This window comes from Mandrillus leucophaeus, unplaced genomic scaffold (genome assembly GCF_000951045.1).
Source record: "Mandrillus leucophaeus isolate KB7577 unplaced genomic scaffold, Mleu.le_1.0 Scaffold73, whole genome shotgun sequence".
Taxonomy (NCBI): domain Eukaryota; kingdom Metazoa; phylum Chordata; class Mammalia; order Primates; family Cercopithecidae; genus Mandrillus; species Mandrillus leucophaeus.
In genome coordinates, this window is record NW_012107919.1 from 866,329 (window position 1) to 885,759 (window position 19,431).

Consider the following 19,431-nt stretch of genomic DNA (forward strand, 5'->3'; position numbering starts at 1 on the left):
TTTGTTCCAAGAACAAGTTAAAGTTTCCGCTTTGCCTGGAACTAATATTATTTGAATTGAAAGCTACAATGGCCTGGACTAAGACTGTCTCAGCAGCATCTTTATGTAAACTCCTTCATTTTAATTTTTTTAAACATTTTTTGTAGTTTTTCAGCATCCTTTTAAGACTTTGAATATCTGCTAAACATGGCCAAAAGGATTCTTTACACTGATTTGACTTGAACTTATGGATGAGAGGAGAAAACTTACTCTTAAGAATTTAATTAGCTTTCCTGGCACTGAATTTCTGAGAGAGAGAGAGTTATCAACCATCCTTTTTTCAAGTTAAAACTTGCAACACAAGATTTGGAGAAGGATTTTCTTAATATTTCCTGATTCCAGATACACTCTGGGAGATTTAATTTTTTTTTTAGGTTAATAGAGCAAGATAAAGTATTTTGTTTTTTTCAGGACGAGTAGTCAGTTATAACACATATTGGTCAATGAGAAAATTATGGCTGGATTTCTTATCTAACAGCTGTGTCTGTGTGTGAGGGAAGTGGGTGCAGGGAGAAAGGAAGGCTTAGTTCCCATTCTTACAAAAACAATGACTTTTCTACTATGAGAAAGTTCACAGATGGTTAGTTTTTCCAGTAAAACTAATAAGTAACATAAGCAGAAATAGTGTAGAGTCTTCAAAAACAGAACAGTTTAAATCAGGAGTGGTTGCTGCACTCAGCTAGGTGTGTCTGGAGCCTGTGTACTAATTCTGATTTAGACACATTATTTTTCTTTAATCCTTTCTTTCCTCCTCCTCCTCCTCCTTTTCCCTTGCTACTGGTTATTGGTGTTTACCATTTGCCAGACATTTTACCAAGCCCTTTACGTATAATATCTCACTGAATTTTCACACGGTCTATGAGAGAAGTATAAGCATCATCTCCAACTGACAAACAAGGAAGTCAAGGCTCATGAAGGTTAAGTAACTTGCCCCAAATCAAGCAGAGGGAAAAGGTAGAGCCAGAACTCAACCCTACGTCTCTCTGACTCCAGCCCTTGACCTCTCAACCACCACATAATACTGCTTCCTCACTGAACCTTTTCTGTTCTTTGTTCTCAGGGACAGGATGAGAACTTCAGTCAATGTTGTGGGTGACTCTTTTGGGGCTGGGATAGTCTATCACCTCTCCAAGTCTGAGCTGGATACCATTGACTCCCAGCATCGAGTGCATGAAGATATTGAAATGACCAAGACTCAATCCATTTATGATGACATGAAGAACCATAGGGAAAGCAACTCTAATCAATGTGTCTATGCTGCACACAACTCTGTCATAGTAGATGAGTGCAAGGTACATTTCCCATTCATGGATATCGAGACCTGTATATAGTAGTGCATGCTCGATTTCTTAAGAAAAAAAAAAAAAAAAACACCATAAAGCCCTGCATGTATTATTGTCACATTTATTTTCCTAAAGAATCATGTAACCCAAGCTTCTGTGAGTCCCAGATCATCTAATTCTGTGTCTAACGTGGCAGGAAATCAACAAGTCTGACAGAGAAAGAGTCAATCAGTTGCTTACTTTGTCCATGTGACATGAAACAACCATTGGATTCCCCCATCTACCCCACTTGACTAATTTGACCAGTTATCTTGAATATTTTGCCCAAGAATTTGTGGTTACTAGAGCTTTTCTGACTTTCAAATATTTGATTCCTCAATTGAAACATCAAGAGAAATCCCAAGCTGATGTACCTATCACAAGTATTGTCCTTGCTATATATCACATATTGGTCAAAAATGTGCCCACAGAACTTTACACAACTATCTTTTTCTTAATTATTTTTGTGGGAAAGGTGAATTTTGACCTGAAAGTACCTTGCTCCAAAAGTGGGTAAACAATTTCAAGTAGAGAACAGGTATCCTTCAGGACAATTATCCAGAAATGTCTTTTTAAAAACACTACATCTCGGACACTGCCTGGCTGCGCCATGCAGCATGGATGTTCTGGGCTCTCCTCCAAGCTGTTGGGTGCTAATTCTTCAAGCTTGATGGGCTCTGTCTAGCCTTCATTGTAACTAATTTGACATTGTCAAAGTCAGAGTGTCATGACCAGAGTAAAGCAAACTTGGAGAAACCCTGGCAGGTGAGCAGAATCAACTCTGGGGGTTGGTTTCTAAAATGATTCCACACAGCCGCTGAGGACAAGCTGAACCCAGCCAGAGATCTCTGGTACCTTTTTGACTTCTGTTGACAAGGTCACATTTAATCACTAATTTCTTCCTTTATTACTTCTGGGTCATTACAAATACATACTATGGCTCTTGCTGGGCAACTAAGGATGTCACAGAAATAATTCTCTTTACTGGATCGTAACATAGGTCCAGAATTCTCGTGGACTAGCACAGGCTTTTGCTTGTCCTCTCTATGTAAGATACATACATGGGTGAACAAGGACTCTGAAACAAATTAGGGAGGGAAACCATCCATCAAGAGGCAATTGCACAAGTTTATTAATTGACTCAGTGAAAATGATTCAAACTATTAGAAATTCAGATGTACCTAAAGGACATGATGCATTCTCATGGAAAGCTGGTGTTTCCCACATCTGAGTGAATGCGCTGGATTATTCCCCGTCAAAATGTTAGTTTGAATCAACAAGGGCCAATAATCTTGTGAATGGCTTTATGTTCTATTATATTTAAGTACTTGTTGCGTGCCTTGTAAGGTTTAGTTGAGTGTCCCTGTCTCTTTCCTGTGAGATCCTATATTTTGATTATTCATCAAGTATTTACTAAATGCCTATTATCTATAAAGCCATAAATTAGGCACTGGAGGACAGCAAGAAGAATGTACAATGTTGATAAGACTTGAACTCAAATTATTGCCATATGAAGAAAAGTTATGTAAAACAAAACATCACAATTTTTTAAAAATTTCATAATTATATTTGAGAAGAATCCTAGTGGTTAATTGCGTATGGCCCTTTTGGAGTTTCTCAAGAGGCTTCTTAATATTTTGTAGGACACTTTTTTAAAAAGAAGGTATGTGCACGTGGAGATATCTTTAGATTTCAGACTTCCTGGATTTGTTTTTGAAGGACATCAAGCACATGAGGATAAATTTGCTTCTTTTTGTTTGTTTCTGAGACAGAGTTTCGCTCTTGTTGCCCAGGCTGGAGTGCAACGGCGTGCTCTCTGCTCACTGCAACCTCCGCCTCCCAGGTTCAAGCGATTCTTCTGCCTCCGCCTCTTGAGTAGCTGGGATTTTTTTTTTTTTTTTTTTTTCAGTAGAGACAGGGTTTCTCTGGTCAGTAACTCCTTATCTCGGGTGATCCACCCGCCTCGGCCTCACGAGCTGCTGAGATTACAGGCGTGAGCCACTGTGCCTGGCCAATTTGCTTCATTTTTAAAAGCAAACTATTTCAAGCCCTATAAGGAAATGTTGTGAATTATCCATATCAGTAGGAAGTAAGCTAATTAGCAGTAAGGCTTTGTCCCCAGTTATACTACTGTGACCCAGCACCTAAAATAGTGTCTGGCATGTTGTAGGGGTCTCAATAAATATTTGTTGAATGTATCCTTTTAGCATCTTTAGTCCTTGCTGTATTTCAGATAACGTTTTTGCTGGACATTCCATAGAGATAGTGGATCAATCTCTATATAAATGGTCAGTCAGCCAACCATCTGCAAACTCATTGGTTAATTAGCCTTTAGGTGACCAGTGGTCAAGCTGAGCAGGTCTTGAAGATGATGAAAATAGCTCTATTGGTTTATCAACTGTTTCAGCTGTTTACATTTTTAATGAAATGGTTGGGTTCAGCTCAGTGAAGGCTATTTTATCCTCAGCCTTTGCTAGGTAAAGCAAGTTGATTTTTCTCACTCTAAATCAGTTAACTGTGTTGACGCTGATGTGGGAAGGAGGCAGCCAGAGCCATGGAGATACATTTACACCTTTCGGAGGATATCTGGGTCACATTTATTTATTCCTTTGAGCTTCCTTATGGTTAATTCTGTCTCGCTATTTCCCACTTTTTAAAAACTGAGATGGGAGATGTCAGCACTTGCTGCCAATGCCATCCTCTTTTTCTTTTCTATTACCCAAGTGGTTGGAGCAGAGAGGATTGGGGAATGGAGTCCTAGCTTTCTTTAGCCCAATCAAGAAAGGAAATGCCAAAAAAAAGCTGCTGTCCCAGATACTTTGAAACATAGGCCCCAGTATTTACAAACAAAAAAAACAAAAACAAAAAAAAACACTTCCCCCCAAGTGCTGTCTGGTCTTCCAAAGGCACCACACTGTGATTGATAATTTTGTACCACTATTGATGTGGTTCATCACCGAGAGCCAAATAGGCACATTCAAGATCATAGTGAACAGGCAACTTTCTCCAGGCAGACAGTCTGTCCCTGGCAGTCTTTCTTGACAGTTCACTGAAAGGGAAACAAATTTGCTGCAGCTCTGGTCAAAACTTTAACCATTTCAAGCATTGTTATGTCTCATTGGTCTGTGTATTCAAACTCTTGCCTGGTAATAGTAGTTTGAAGTTACACAATAGTTTTCAAGTTTAATCAGAATAACTGCATGTGGAGCTGTCATTGCTAATTGCATGGTCTGTTTTTCTGAAAAAAAAAATTGAGGGGCTAATGGGGATTGGATGAATGGTTTTTATTTTCCTTTGCTTGATTCGTTGAAGGGCACTTGGTTTTCTGTTCCTAGCATGTTGTATGTGGTCATGATGCATGCATTTCACTTACACTTGGGTAAGAAGAAAGTCAGATTTCTTTCAAACATTGCTGTGTTTGTCATGTCTTCATATTCTAATGCTTTCATAAATCCAGTCTCTCCATTATGTGGAATATCAGTCGTGGGTTTAAGTTTGCACATGACGTTGAGGACAGACAGAAGGTAAGCTAGGAAAACTACTTAGAAGTGGAGGGGAAAACCTCCTATTCTGCAAAAAGGTTCAGTTCACTTTGAGCCAGGGAAGCATAATATAGATGGTCTGGTAATAATATAGCATAATATAGATGGTAATTATATCTGATTATTAAATGTCTGCATTTAAGTAATTTAGATAAACATTGTCACCAATCTCAGACTTTTAATTCTCCCTACTTTTCTTTTTAATCTTTAAAGCTGGGATAGCTTATTTGGCACAGCTGAAACGTCATGATTTCTGATATAAAAATTAGACATGTATGCCATCTACCTGGTGTCATTGCAACTGAATCTTTCACATGCATGAGTAGAACTAGATACCTAGTTCTGGATTTCTTCCTCTGTGGTTGTATGGAGTAGCACGTGGGCACTATATTTTAAGGACTGTGTTATTGTGTGATGGATCTTTGGGTAGTTAGACACCCTGCAACACTAAAAACATAGTAGAAGTTATTCCCCAAATTGCAAAGCAGCTTTAATACACTGATACTCCCAAGGCAGATATGGATTTTTAAAATTCACAGATCACTGTTGAAACCCAAGACAGGCTCAAATTCAATTTGGAAAGAACTCCATTTAAAACTAATATTTCAGTCATGTCATGTAATCTTGGATTTGGTGCTTCTCCACATAACCCACAGGGCTTTTTTCTGGTTCATGGCCTGTAAGCTGGATGTTGATGATAATTATTTTCAGGTAACTCTGGCAGCCAATGGAAAGTCAGCCGACTGCAGTGTTGAGGAAGAACCTTGGAAACGTGAGAAATAAGGATATGAGTCTCAGCAAATTCTTGAATAAACTCCCCAGCGTATCCTATGGTAAATGATGATTTAAACAAGCTTTCTTTAAAAAGGAAAAAAATGAAAAAAATGCATATATTTCTATGTTTACTTAATCTGTTAGCCGAGGCTTAGAGGAGCTCTTGTGAGTCAGTGATGACAGGCACGGTGCTGTGTCTTTGCCAAATAATGCTTTATAACCGTCTAATTTTCTCACTTGTATTATTATTTGAATGGATGCTGCTGGAGGAATCAGTTTGAATTGAAGACATGTTCTTGCCAGCTTCACTTTTCTCCCTGGATGCTCTTTTCCCAGGGGACATGAGTAAAGCAGTGTGGTATACTCCAGGGACTTGGGATAATGAGCAAACTCACAGTGTGTTATTCCTTAAAGTGTTCTCCATGTCTCGCCTTGTTATGCACAAGAGATTCTATTAAAAGCCTCTAGAAGTAACTCCCCTTAAAATGTCTAGTAGAGTTAGCACATGGGCTGATTAAAAGCAAATACCTGTCTTAGGGAATTCTGACAATTTATTTTCCATATGCTCTTTAAGTAAAATGTTTTAAAGAGAGTTTTAGAGGGAGCCATGCTCTTAAAGGCAGTAGATTAAAGAACCTATTACGTCTCTGCCTTACCCTGTGTAATCTATGAGAACAATGGTTGAAATTTCAAACTATGCTTCATAATTCTTTCTAAATTTGATAATTGATTAGAAAGTATTTTATATATAACCACTGTACATATTGACAAAAGTAAGAGAGCACAGTCAACATAAAATTTAACCAGAGTTAAATATTCAAATTTATTTATGTTTGGTTTGCCTTCACCTGGTGTAGTAAAATCAAGTGAGATTATTTGGTGTATGTTTTGCTTTGTTTAACCCAAAATATTATTTTTTGAGTTCCTAAAGACAAAGACATTTTTAATCTGTCAATTATTTCAGTCATCATGTCTTCATCCTAGAAAGCCTCGACATTTTGCTGTCCTCACACATGGAAGACACTTGTGTTGGCTGTGCCTCTTTTAATGTCATCTCTTGATGAAAAAAAAATACTGGTATTTATCTAATATGTAGAAAGCATTTTGTTATCTTCTATCAAAGCACATAAAACCAGTTATAGGACACAATTGGAAGCAGAGCCAGTCTTCCTCCTCAATCTTCTCAGTAGAGAGGAACAGAAAACAAACATCTGTGCAAAACCCTATAAAAGTGACATTCCTATGGCAGAGTCCAGGCAGCCTTGAACCATGACGTGGCAACCAAGGATGGCTCTGTACAACTTCATGGATGGAATCTTGTTTAAGGCTGTGAAGTGTTAAGGAATAAATAATATAATTGGTGTAGCACAGTGCCTTGCATGCAGTAGGCAGCCAACAAGTTCTTAATGATTGGTTATGCAAGCTAAAATTTTTAATGTCTCTACTATCCTTTTTTTATTGAATAATGCACAGTATTTTCCTAATGTTGCTGGGTTTGGGAGTAAGCTTGGGACTTTAATCATTGAGAAATAAAGCACATTTGACTCTAAGAAGTATGTAGAACCTTGTTTATAGGTGAGAGTAGGCTGTATTATATGAAACCAGCAGAGGGATGCTGAGATAGTCATGGTTTATAGAACCCAAATTCTCTGAGATGAGGGTGCTTATAGACCTCAAATAGCCTTTCTTATCTACTCCTTGTGACTTCTCTCTTCTAAATCAGATACCTTTGAAACATACAAGAGACATGAGATTCCAGTTGTTTTTGTCTCCTAAACCCTAGTTATTTTTGGATACGGATCACTACTGAACAGTATTAGGCAACTTTTCATTTTTGTTTTTTTTTTTTAGATGGAGTCTCGCTCTGTTGCCTAGGCTGGAGTGCAGTGGCACAATCTCGGCTCACTGCACTGCACCCTCTGCCTTTCTAGTTCAAGCGATTCTCCTGTGTCAGCTTCCCAAGTAGCTGGGACTACAGGTGCATGCCACCACGCCTGGCTAATTTTTTGTGTTTTTAGTAGAGATGGGTTTCATCATGTTAGCCAGGATGGTCTCAATCTCCTGACCTCGTGATCCACCCGCCACGGCCTCCCAAAGTGCTGGGATTACAGGCATGAGCCACCGCGCCTGGTCAGAAAATGCATCCTTTACAGCAAATGTTGTAAGTTAAAGAGACAGTTCTTGGGTTTAGCTGTGAAACTGTTTAGGATTTTCTTTAAGTGGTGTTCCCAAGAGCTTTTCTATGGTAAGTTGAAGGCTCTAGGCAAAGTGTTTAGGAGCTTGTTGTTTTTTGCTATGGAAGGCCAACTTTGGGATTTGTATATATGGGCATGTTTCTCAAAGGAGTGGTCACAGGATTGTCCTCTCAAAACTCTGCCTGAAACCTTTCTGGTGTGTTTTGTCTTCAACTTTTTCCTAGCTATCCTATTAGCCTGTAAATATATCAGTAGACAATGTGTTTGGAAGAAACAAGGTGTACAACTTCACAAAGCAAGTTTTTCTGGTTTGAGACTTACTGTTTGCAGGAAGTCTCATGAGAATATACTTAGAAAATCATACTTATCTGGAAATTCAATAAGTCATATTAAAAATAAACAATTTCTTGAACTCAGGACTAGCCTGAAAATCCAAAATGTATGTAGACATATGTCTATGTCCTCTGTTTTTTTTGGTTGGTTGGTTTTTTGGGTTTTTTTTAAGCCTCATTTATTTCTCCCATGCCATGCCCATTTGGGATTTTCTTTGCCCAGCATATGTGCCATAAACAGAACAAATGGATCCAAGGTATACCTCTAATAACCTTTATCTGAATAGAATACATTTAACCTGTCAATTATATGTGTAGATTTATCCTAATTGGTTCAACATGTATATGAATGCTTGTAATAGTCTGTTACTGTTTGATAATGCATAAATGTTATATTTATATACAGTTACAGCAGGCCAGAAACATACACACACTGCATCCTGTAAGGTCTGTAAATCAGGGCTTTGGCAATGCCATTTTGTTATAGACTCATTCACTTTTTTTAGGAATCAGAATCATTTCAGGAGAAAACCAACCAAGTAGACTTTAATTCTTCTCTTTCTCATTCTTGTCCTTTGAGAAACCCAAGTGGAATCATCAGTTAATTACTTACTCAAATTCAATCAATCAAATCCAGTGGGTGAGAAGAATGGCTTATCTTTCAAGGTAATGCTTTACCTTAGATCTTTGAGGGCATGCTTCCCATACAAAGAGCATCAGAAAATCAGGGCAATCATCTAGATCTCACAGATCTTCAACATAGGACTCTAGCTTATGACATCTGAACCACAGAGCTATCAGATTCAGTTTTTACTACCTATTGAGTGTATAGAGACACAGCCTATGGTTTTGCTGCCTGCGGAAGTTACCATACCCTGTAAAAGACAAATATTTCCTTCTCCTCTCGAACCACTAGTCAGCCTGGATATTCATGGAAGCTGAAAGAAGGGGTGCCAAAATGCCTAGCTTCTGGATTTAGACTCATGGAATGTGAGAAAGGCTTAGGAAAAATTCAAGTCATGGGGAGATTCCTGCTAGGTGATGCCAGGAATCCCAATGACCTGTTGATTAGAGAGTCTCTGGTCATTTCCACTTGTGCATGGAGAAATATGTCATTTGCAAATGTATCTAGTCAAGAAGCCCTTTTGGAATAAAGTGGTTGGGAAACTCATTTACTGGGTCCCCCAAAGAAAACCCAATTCTGCCATGTTTTTGCAAATACTACACGTCCCTTTGCTCTCAATAGCAAAAGTTATCTTATAGTGTTTTACTTTTGTCAGAATCAAGGCTTCGGCCACCGGTGCAATATTTTCCCATGGAATGCAGCAATAAATCCAAGTAGGTATATCCATGCTCAGAGAGAATTCTCCATAGTTCTGACTCCTGAAAAACAAGTCTCATCAGCTCTCACCTGGTTTGATGACTGAAAGTGCACAGCAGTTACACCCTAGTGGAAGTGATTTTTCTCACCTCGCTGCTCTCTAACTCTTACGGCTATCTAGTTGTCTGAGCTGCTGGTTTGTTTTACTTATTCTCCAGCTGAACTCATTCCAAGCCAAGAAAAAGGACCAAATGAAATTTTCAGTTATTATCATACTTGTTCCTTGAATAAGAATGCTAGAGTCTGGAGGTGTAAGAAGACTAAGTTAAAGCAAACAGCCTGAAGGAATTCTGGAGTGAGAGTTTTATAAGTCTAGTTGTCAAAGAAGATAAATGGTCTCAGTATCTGTAGTAATTTCTGGTTAAGCCTAGAAGGATCACTGAGTGCCAACCCAGGCAGGTGGCACTAGAGGCAGATTGTTCTCCTAGTGTAGAGTGAGTTTCCAGTTGCTCATGAAACATGTGCTTATGATTTTCCCTAAAAGAAAATCAAATTTTCTACTCCTCCTCCTTCTTTCCTATCATTCCACTTATTGTTGCTGCTTTGCAAACAGACAGCTTACTAAGCCATCACACAAATTAGTGTGAGGCTTGGTTTTAAAATAGATAACAGAGAATCTTGATTAAATAATATCCAACTTTGTAGCATAACACAGCTAATTCAGGCAATGACATAGAGATGGTAAGAAACAACATGGTTTGGTAAAGGGAACATTTGATTTCAACTCTGCCCATCTTTAGCTGTATGACTTACGTAAGTCATTTTGTGTCCAAGCCCCATTTTCTCCCATATGAAAAGTGAAGGGGTTGGATTAAATGATTAAAATCCCCTTCCAGCCCTATGATCCCAACGTATTATGATCTCTGCTTTGTTTCCTTCTTAAGAGGCTTCCTACTATAAAATGTGACTTATTTACATTTTAAGTTGAAGGAGCCCACAATAATGAATTATCAGTTTAGATTTTTCTCATCCCCTTTGGGAGAAATTAAATTCAAGCCTCTATTCATTTTATGTTTTACAACAAGCTTGGAAGGTGGCCATGTTCATTCACAGTTGGATGTTTTGAGACACCAATACACGTTTTTTCATAAAAGTTCTCTCTACCTAAACTCACCTTCCTAATAGAAGTAGTGATTTGGCTCACAAATGTTTCCAGAGTCACCATGAGAGGACTGGATGAACCTACAGCCTCACTCAAGCTCTTGCATCATTCCTGCTGTAGCAACAGAGCCCACTCTGAATACCCAAAAAACACAATTTTCTCCAACAATTCTAATTGCCAACCCAGTGTGGGAATTTGAGAGCCTTTGGCAAATAACCTTGAACACTCTTATGAAATTTGGTGCAACACTTACACAATCACGGCAACTGTTTGTAAATATCTTCTCTTCTCTGCCAGCATGTAGACATGCACATCCACTCACAAGTAAGCCCGCAAATTCATTTTCACATTTTCCTCTTGGTTTCTTTTTATCATGGGCATCACATTGCAGGAAGAGATGTTCTAACTTACAAGAATGGAATTTTCTGACTATCTTTGCCCTCTTCAAGGCCTGATGAGTTTCTAGGGTGGATGGGATACAATGCATGGTCTACAAGGTGCATGTCACCAGCCATGATCTTTAAACACCCTCTTGTACTTTCCAGCACTGCTGCAATGGCCCATGGCTGGCACCTCTGCTCTTTGTCCAAACTTCTGCTAAATAGAATAGTGTTGGTATTTACTGTGTTGTGAACTCCTTTATTGCCAGAGAAGACTTCAGCTCTTTAGGTTTGCAGGGGCAAAATGTAAAGCTAGGACTGAAAGGACAGGGTTTTGTTTGTTGGCCGGCTTTATTCCATTAGTGCAAAAAACCTGATGCAAGGGCAGCAAGATATACACAATTTCTTCATTGACCCATATAAGAACCTGTAGAAAAGTGAGAGATGCCCCTAAGTTCCTATTTCATTTATCCTAAATAATATCCTGAGTAACTACTGATCAGTTTTTCCCTATGTCCAGCCTTGCTTCACTTCCCAACCTCCAGGCCAAATATTCATTCTGATATTTTACAAAGTCCTTCTGGTTTTTACACAAGGCCCTTTTGTGCTGAGAATAAAACCTGCTATTGAAACAGATCTCACTGCTTTGTAGAGTCAGCAGTTGACCTAAAGAATGGGTAGCAACAGGTCCTCAGTTTCTCTGGAGACACCCCCAATCCTTGGGTGAGTGTTGGAACCTGACAACTGACTGTTAGCCTTGTCATCATCTCCCCTGGAGATGGAGATGTTGTTTTCGGAAACTCACTCCTTCTGGGGCACTGTTTCTTCTCACGGCAACCATTGTCCTTGCCTGGAAACAGCCTGTTGCCTTTGGTGGGGGGCAAATACACACACTAGCCAAGGAAGTTGGTCCAACACGTCTCTGAGGTTTCTCCCCCATGGACCCATGAAGCGAATTCCCTGAGATATATCATCAGAAAGCTGGCTGTCTGGTGGTTTGATACTCCGTAAGTTACTTCCGTTATAGAAACTCATCCTTTGGCATCTAGATTTTTCTACAAATCACCTTAACTCCCTCCCTTTCTCCTTCTCCTGGAAAAACCTCAACATTGCATCTCCATGTTGCACAACACAGATCAGATTATCTGGTCACTATAGAGATTTGTATATAAAAAAACTACTTTTTTGAGGATTTTGTATATTGTTTTTCTATTTGTTTTCTACAGCTTGAGGAAAGAGCTGGCAAACTGTGAATCTAACTTGATCTTGTTGCCAGTAGATATATTTTGGCTTCCTGGTAAGAGTCTGTGTTACCAGGGACAATATATTGCCCTCTGATCAGTATTGCACCCTAAATCCACAAATTCCTCCAGCCCAGTCTTACATTTTTTTAAACGAATCCCCTAGCTTGTTTGCTATTATTTATAAAGAGCATTAGAAAATGTATTTATAGACCTGGATATTATATGTTTAATATTAATTTAGCCTTTAATAATGTTATAGGTTTGTAACTATTCTTCAGAAATTATAAAGAACTCAGTGTAGACTGAATTAATCTATTTAGTATCTGTAATTTTGCAGACATATTTTCTTACAGTATTTTCTATGTAACCACACATGTAGAATTATAACTAATTAGAGCACAAGAAGTTTCTTCAGCAATTTAGAGCGATCAATTGTTTCTTGACTATATAGTCACATTTGACAAATTTAAGAACCCAGTCCTTAGTGATGCAATAAACAAAATGAACCATTAAGAACAAGGAATTGCTCAAATCCCTTAGCTGGTGAGGATATGCATCTAACTAATTCATCTTTTTAACTCAAGGAATGGTGCTGGTTTTTAAAATTTTTGACACCAGGCCTTGTTTTTCCAGCTGAGCATTCTAATTTTGCTTTTCTCTAAGACTATCAAAGGCAAGGTATTAATAGTAGGATTATTTCTAGATCAGAATATTTCATACCTTCCTGAAGGTTTATGTGAAAATTGGCTTAGGAAAACTTGGAGTAGCAGAGACTGAGGATGAGTGCTAGAGATGAAATCAGGACAGATTTGTTGCAGTTAATTCTTGTCAAGCAAATTGGTGGTAAATGTCACATTGTTATGTGAATTGAGTACATATTTTTAAAGAAAGTTTGAAAAAAATTTTAGAACCAGCTATGAGGCTATACTGTATCACTGGGGGCTGGAAGTAGGGGCTTAGAATCATACTGAAGAAGAAGCCCAGGTAGTTTCTGTCCTCAGGTGAATAACGGACTATGTAACTTTCCTGAAAGGTAAAACAATAGCCACTGCAAAGACGAGGTGTCTTACTTCCACCAAATACACTTTCTGAGATGGTGGTAGGGCTAGTATTTTTACCATGGTTTAAAAAGTAGTCAGTTACATAGAAAGTGTATTGGTATGTATTTGAACCTGCTCTTCATTAAACAAACAGATTAGATGTACCCTCAACTGGCAATAATTGTATCTATTTTCAAGTACAGCTAGCTGTCAAAGCATGAAGCTCTTGTGTATACACACTGACACTTGGTTCACGCATGAAGAACAGTGCCTATGCACTTTGTGTAGCTATAATGTAGGGATCTAGGTGTAATTTCAGTGAAATGGTGTATAGATGTATTGTAATTTAATGTATATGTTATTTTTGGCTATTCATCTAAATGCAGTAGACATGTTGATCGGTGTTTTGCAAATCCTTCTTTTCCTTCTTAGATAACTAGTCGTGAATCATTTCTCCTCTTTCTCAATGTGGTTTGGGAATATATATGAGTGAAGAATTTATCTGTGAATCCTTTGTACTGATAATTGTTTGAAAGTCTGTGTGTGTCCAGCACCTTTGTAAATACACAATTCAGAGCAGGGATGGGCTGGGTGTGTGTCCTGGTTCTTAGTGAAAGGTCATCTCATGTCTGTATAATACATGGTGAATGCAACTGTGGAACTTTTGGTTACCTAGACTTAGGTAGGTTTAGAATGAGAACGTCCATCTACAGTCCTTTGCTTGGTGGATTGGGCTCAGAGAGACAAAAAGTTAGTCTGCCCCTGTGCATATTAGCATCATGTCTTTAGAGAAAGGTCAGTCTCTCTGGTTGCCAAATACTCCTCATGATGCTCATGACTTAAAGGTTCTGAAGAGCCTTGTCGCCCTTGAATTTTTGAGTCAGGGTACAGGAAAAACATTGCTGACTAACTAACTGCAAACGAACATGCAGGTGAAACCCCACAAAAGCACAGTTCTGGCTACAAACTTCACAGTTCTCTGTAAAACAATGTAGAACACTAGAAGCACAGGAATAGTCAGTGTACAGCTTAGGGGGTTGTAGAGGAGCAACTGATGAAGCACAGGTCCCACATATATGAGGGAGTATGACCTCCTCTACCTAATACGTTCTGTGTGCATGTTTTGAATGATTGAAGATGGTATTAACTGTTGCAAATATACACTTGCCTCCTAAAACATACATTCTGTATAATTGTCACTAAATACAATGCTGTGAGGTCTATAATTTCTGTAACCCCTTTCTCCTCCCCAAGGACAGAAAAGAACTAGTCATTGCTATAGGGAACCCTGAGTGCCCTACTCTTTTCCCAAGAAGGGTAAAGCCTACAATATCATCGGGGGCATGAAGCACATTAATTTGCAGTGGCTTCTTCATATGAGGAGATATGGTGGACAGGCTAATTTTTCCTTGAAAATGTGACTTTTTCAACTCCTTTCAAATTTAGGATGGAATACTTCCTGAAATAAAACTGGGCTTTATGCAGGATTCTCTTTGAAAATTCTTGTATGTCCAGAATGAAAGATAAAAATAATTGTATTCCTCACATTCACAATCCCCATTGGTCTGAAGTCATGTAGCACAGAGCATCTATAGCACATAGTGTTTAAAGACTAATGAATGCAAAAAGATAAATTCTTCAGCTAATTTTTGAATTGTTTCTCATATATGGTACTAGAAAAATGCCTTGTTGATGAAGCACATTTTGGGTAGTTGAGGTCTTTTGTTTTCGCCTTTAGCTTTCTAAGCTTTCTTACAATGTGGACTGATTACTGTAACATTTCATGTGTAAAATAACTGGATATTCTTTATATACTGGAAATAACCTGTGAATCCAATATTTCACTAAGTGTTTTAACTTTCGTGTATATATCTCTCATCAATAAATGTGGATTTCAATTGATTTTGGTTGTTGCCTCTTCTTTAATTCCCATTTTAGACTAATTGTTGGTTACACAGTAGTGTTCCTTTTGCAGAAACTTATGAATTGATGGCTACAATGTTAAAATGAATATTTTCTAGGAAGCCTAAATATATATTGGAGTTACATCTTGCAATCTAAAGTTAGTAAGTTGAACAAAATGGTATATTGTCAATGAATCAGTCAATATGGGGTAGCCCCCAAATCTCAGGGCCTTAAAACAACCAAAGTGTATTTCTTATTCATGTGACATGTCTGTTACCAGTTGGCTGGGAGACTCTGCTGTGTTCTGACCTCACTCAGGATGTACGTGGGAGGCTCCATCTCCATGCTTTTGCAGCTGCCAGTGCAGGAAGAGGAACATAACAAATCTTACGTGGGCTCTTACAGCTTCCCCTGAATGTATGTACCTCACTTCTGCTCATATTTCAAGGGCCAAAGCAATTCACACAGCTCCATCTAACTTCAAGAAATGAAGGAGGTGTAACCTCACCAGATTCACAGGAAGAAAACTGGAACTAGTTGGTGAATAGCTCCAATGACTATCAGGCCATGGAAATCCCTTAAATCATTCATAAAGGATAGTATACAAACATATCATTTCTCAACAAGTTCAACATAGCAAGTTTTTCCTCCAGTATTGGGAAAATAATGACCATGGAAGTAAGGGGCAAGCCTTAAGTGGTGATGCTGTAGAAATAAAATGCATGCTCTTCAACAGTAGGGTCACACTCAGCATGGTGAGATTCTGATGCACTGAAAGGTATATGTCCAGGAACAGAGACCCACAGAAAGAGTGGCAGACTCTTGTGTCACACTCTAGGACACCCACTGGTAGACGGCTTGGATTAGTTGAATTGTTTTCTCTTATTCTATTTTGGGGGACAAGAAGGCAAATATTTTATTTTAAGTAAGTAAAGTACATAGATGTAATACATCACAATTTTTTTCACCACTGTTGGTAATTTCTTAAAATATTGAAAATGGACTCTTCATTTGAAAAGACATGTTTTATTCTTCCCTTGGAGCCAGGTCTACATCCTATCCACATTCAAAATGTTTCTAAGATCTTAATTACGGAAAATATGCTCATTAGTAAATATCTGAGCTGCCATTTTATTTTAAGATAGCAAATAGCCACAAATCAGAGTTAAGGTAAACTTCTTAATGCTTTAGTATGTATACTCTTAGGTCCAAACCAGCCACTCCTGCCAAAGGCAACACAGCCAGAGAGAGACTTGACTTTGTTTGCTTAGGGAATGTGATTTCCCTGCTCTTCTGGATCAGAGGTGTTTAATCCATCCTTTTGTGAGGGCCCGCTAAGTGTTGCTTTTAATTACCACTGCGTGAAAAGGAAAAATAAAAAAAAGAATTTACAGGGGTAAGTAGGGAAAGTGTAATTGTGGACTGAGAGTTATGACCCAGGAATTCCGGTCTCCACTCAGTCACTGAAGGGTCATACGAATGTGGCCAAATGTCTTTGCAGTTTGGAAGTCATCTTGGCGTACATAAAATTAGGGGTTTCATGTAGATTACTTCTAAGCTTTTGGACTGTGAAATTTGAATGATCTTACCTAGGTAAGTCATCATGGCTACAGATTTACTTTTATTTTCTAATCTTACTGTCTTAATATAATATCTCATACCTACAAAAGAATCTCTGTAACCTGTGTCTGGGTCTTATGCCACATGAGATACTAGCCCAAAAGCCCACTACCCACTGCAAGAGCTATAGAGCCTTCCTTCACCCCATGCTCCTCCCTTACCTTGTTCTTGTGCTTTACTCCCCAGAGGAAGCTGCTACTTGCAATTTTGTGTTTATCATTCCCCTGTTGATTTTTTTTTTTTTAAAATAGTTCTACCCCCCACATAGGTGTACCCAAACCAGCTTTGCTTATTTTTGAGCTTTTTTTAAACAAGAGTGCAATACCACATGTAGTCTTTTTGAACTGCTCTTTTTCTATTTAACATTGTTTCTCAGTCCATCCATGTTGTTTCAAGTAACTGTGGTTTGTTCATTACACGGTTGTGTAATAATATGATAGCATGTGGAATATGTCATGTTTTGTTTATTCATTTTTTTTGGACAGTGGGTGTGTGCTCTTTTCCAGGTGTTTTTCTATGTCGAGCAGGGCTGCTATGAACATTGTCATCTGTGTCTCCTGTGTGTATGACCCAGGAGGCTTTAGTGCATGTGGTCCTAATTTTTAAAAAGTATATGTATGTGACTGAAAAGTTCCTGTTCAAATCTTCTGCCCATTTGTCCTTAGCCCCATCAGTGAGTCTACTTGTGAACCATTTGACACTCCTAATAATTCGTGCACTGCTAGTATTCCCCAAGTGAGCCACACACTGCTAATAATTCCCTGTTGATCCATGCACTGCTAGTAATCCGCTAGTAATCCATGCACTGCTAGTAATCCCCTGTTGATCCATGCACTGCTAATAATCCCCTAATAATCCATGCACTGCTAGTAATCCCCTGGTGATTCATGCACTGCTAGTAGTACCCTGGTGATCCATGCACCGCTAGTAGTCCCCTAGTGATCCATGCATTGCTAGTAATCTCCTAGTGATCCATACATTACTGGCTGTATTATGGGTCCATCTTCCCAACATGGATACTGAGACAAGCAAAACCAGACCATTTTTAGGAGGGGAGTGTAAGTTGCAAGGCTGAAGCCTTCTTTCCTCAGGCTCAAATGGTGAGGCCTTTGAGCACAAATCTAATGGGAGCAAAACAGGGCCCACTTCATCTTTGATCTCTTCTTTGACCGATAATGTGTGAGGCCCAGCAGCCTCTACCTGACATCAGCGGGCTATTTGCTTTGATGTGAATTGTCAGTTAACAGAGGAAGTTACAGGAAGTCACAAAAAAGTCTCTCCACCTATCGCAAGAACCACCAGGAGTCCCTTCAGCCACATCCCCAACTTAGTTCTGGCTGTGAGAACCCTATAGGCTGAGTGCTTTATCAGGTACAGAAATTGATGCCTTGCAGTTGAGGAGGCTTGCAGTGTGAGCTCAGTGTGGCAGCATGGTGTTTTCTGGGGAGGGCCCTCTTCTGAGTTTCTCCTTATATCCTCACATGGCGGAAAGAGGGCAGGGGAGCTATCTGAGGTCATTTTTATAAGGGCTCTAATCCCATTCATGAGGAATCTATCCTCATGACCTAATCACTTCCGAAAGGCCCCACCTCTTAATACTATCACCTTGAGGGTTTGGATTTCAACTTATAAATTTTGGGGTAAAAACAAACATTCAGTCCAATGCAACCCCCTGCCCTGTGATGGAGGACTATAGAACCACAAAGGGCAATACCTGTAAAGAGGGTGAACTATGAGGCCTGCCAGCTAAGGCACTGGCCCCAGTGTGGACATCTCCTTCCAGGCACAATGACGTAAACAGGATGCCAGTGTTCTGTATAGCAAAGAACCACAGGTGACAGAGGGTTCCGGCACCTCCAGGAAAGCTTTCATCAGAAGCTTTCCCCACTTGTCACATTTCAGCCCAGACAGGAAGGTGTGGGTGGAGATGCCCACACGTTTGACATGGGTTGAGCAAGGAGAGAAGACTGTGGAGTCCCTGGCAACAACACAAATGTTTTTAGCTCAATAATTCTTTGCCCTGGTAGTTTTCAAAGTTCAATTAATTCATTCTTCCACCGAGGCAGTGAGAGACCATATTTAATTCCCAAGTTGTCCTAAGAAAAACTGAGCCACAGAGTCAGGCTCAAATTCCAGAGGGTAGACTGGGTCTACACAGCTTATCCAAAAAGAATATAAAAAGAATAAAGCCATCCAATGCAAATCCTGTTTTTACTCTCAAACATTTAAAAGCAGCGACATTAAACTCTGAAGAATTCCATGAAGCAGATAAATAAAACATTATTTCACGGTTCTCCCTTTCCTTTTTACCAACTGAATGAATATGTAAAATCTCAACATATTTTTATGTCTGTTATTTGGGGTAATCAGATTTAGCCTTCCAAATATTGTCTGGAAAAATCTAGTGGCTTCCAGTTAAGGAAAAAAAGACAAATTTAGAATTGCAGTCATCTGTTCCTCACTCCTTTTGTTGAGTGACCTGACTCCCCTGGAATTCTCGAACAGCTTCTGTCACTTCTCAGATGTTTTCCAGGCCTGAATAACACACTGCTCAC

General features: G+C 39.0%; 1 protein-coding gene across 3 annotated transcripts in view; it reads left to right on the top strand.

Annotated features, from left to right (window-relative positions):
* SLC1A2 (solute carrier family 1 (glial high affinity glutamate transporter), member 2) overlaps positions 1-7,227 on the top strand; it is a 173,239-nt gene extending 166,012 nt beyond the window's left edge. For 2 of the 3 annotated variants that reach the window (XM_011965515.1, XM_011965517.1), the window contains exons 10-11: positions 1,100-1,331; positions 5,615-5,763. In XM_011965515.1, coding sequence (XP_011820905.1) covers positions 1,100-1,331; positions 5,615-5,686 — 304 coding nt within the window. In that variant the 3' untranslated portion in view covers positions 5,687-5,763. Of the gene's footprint in view, positions 1-1,099; positions 1,332-5,614 lie in introns of all 3 variants that reach the window. The other variant, XM_011965516.1, reaches the window with a different exon arrangement.
* Positions 7,228-19,431: the final 12,204 nt, after the last annotated feature.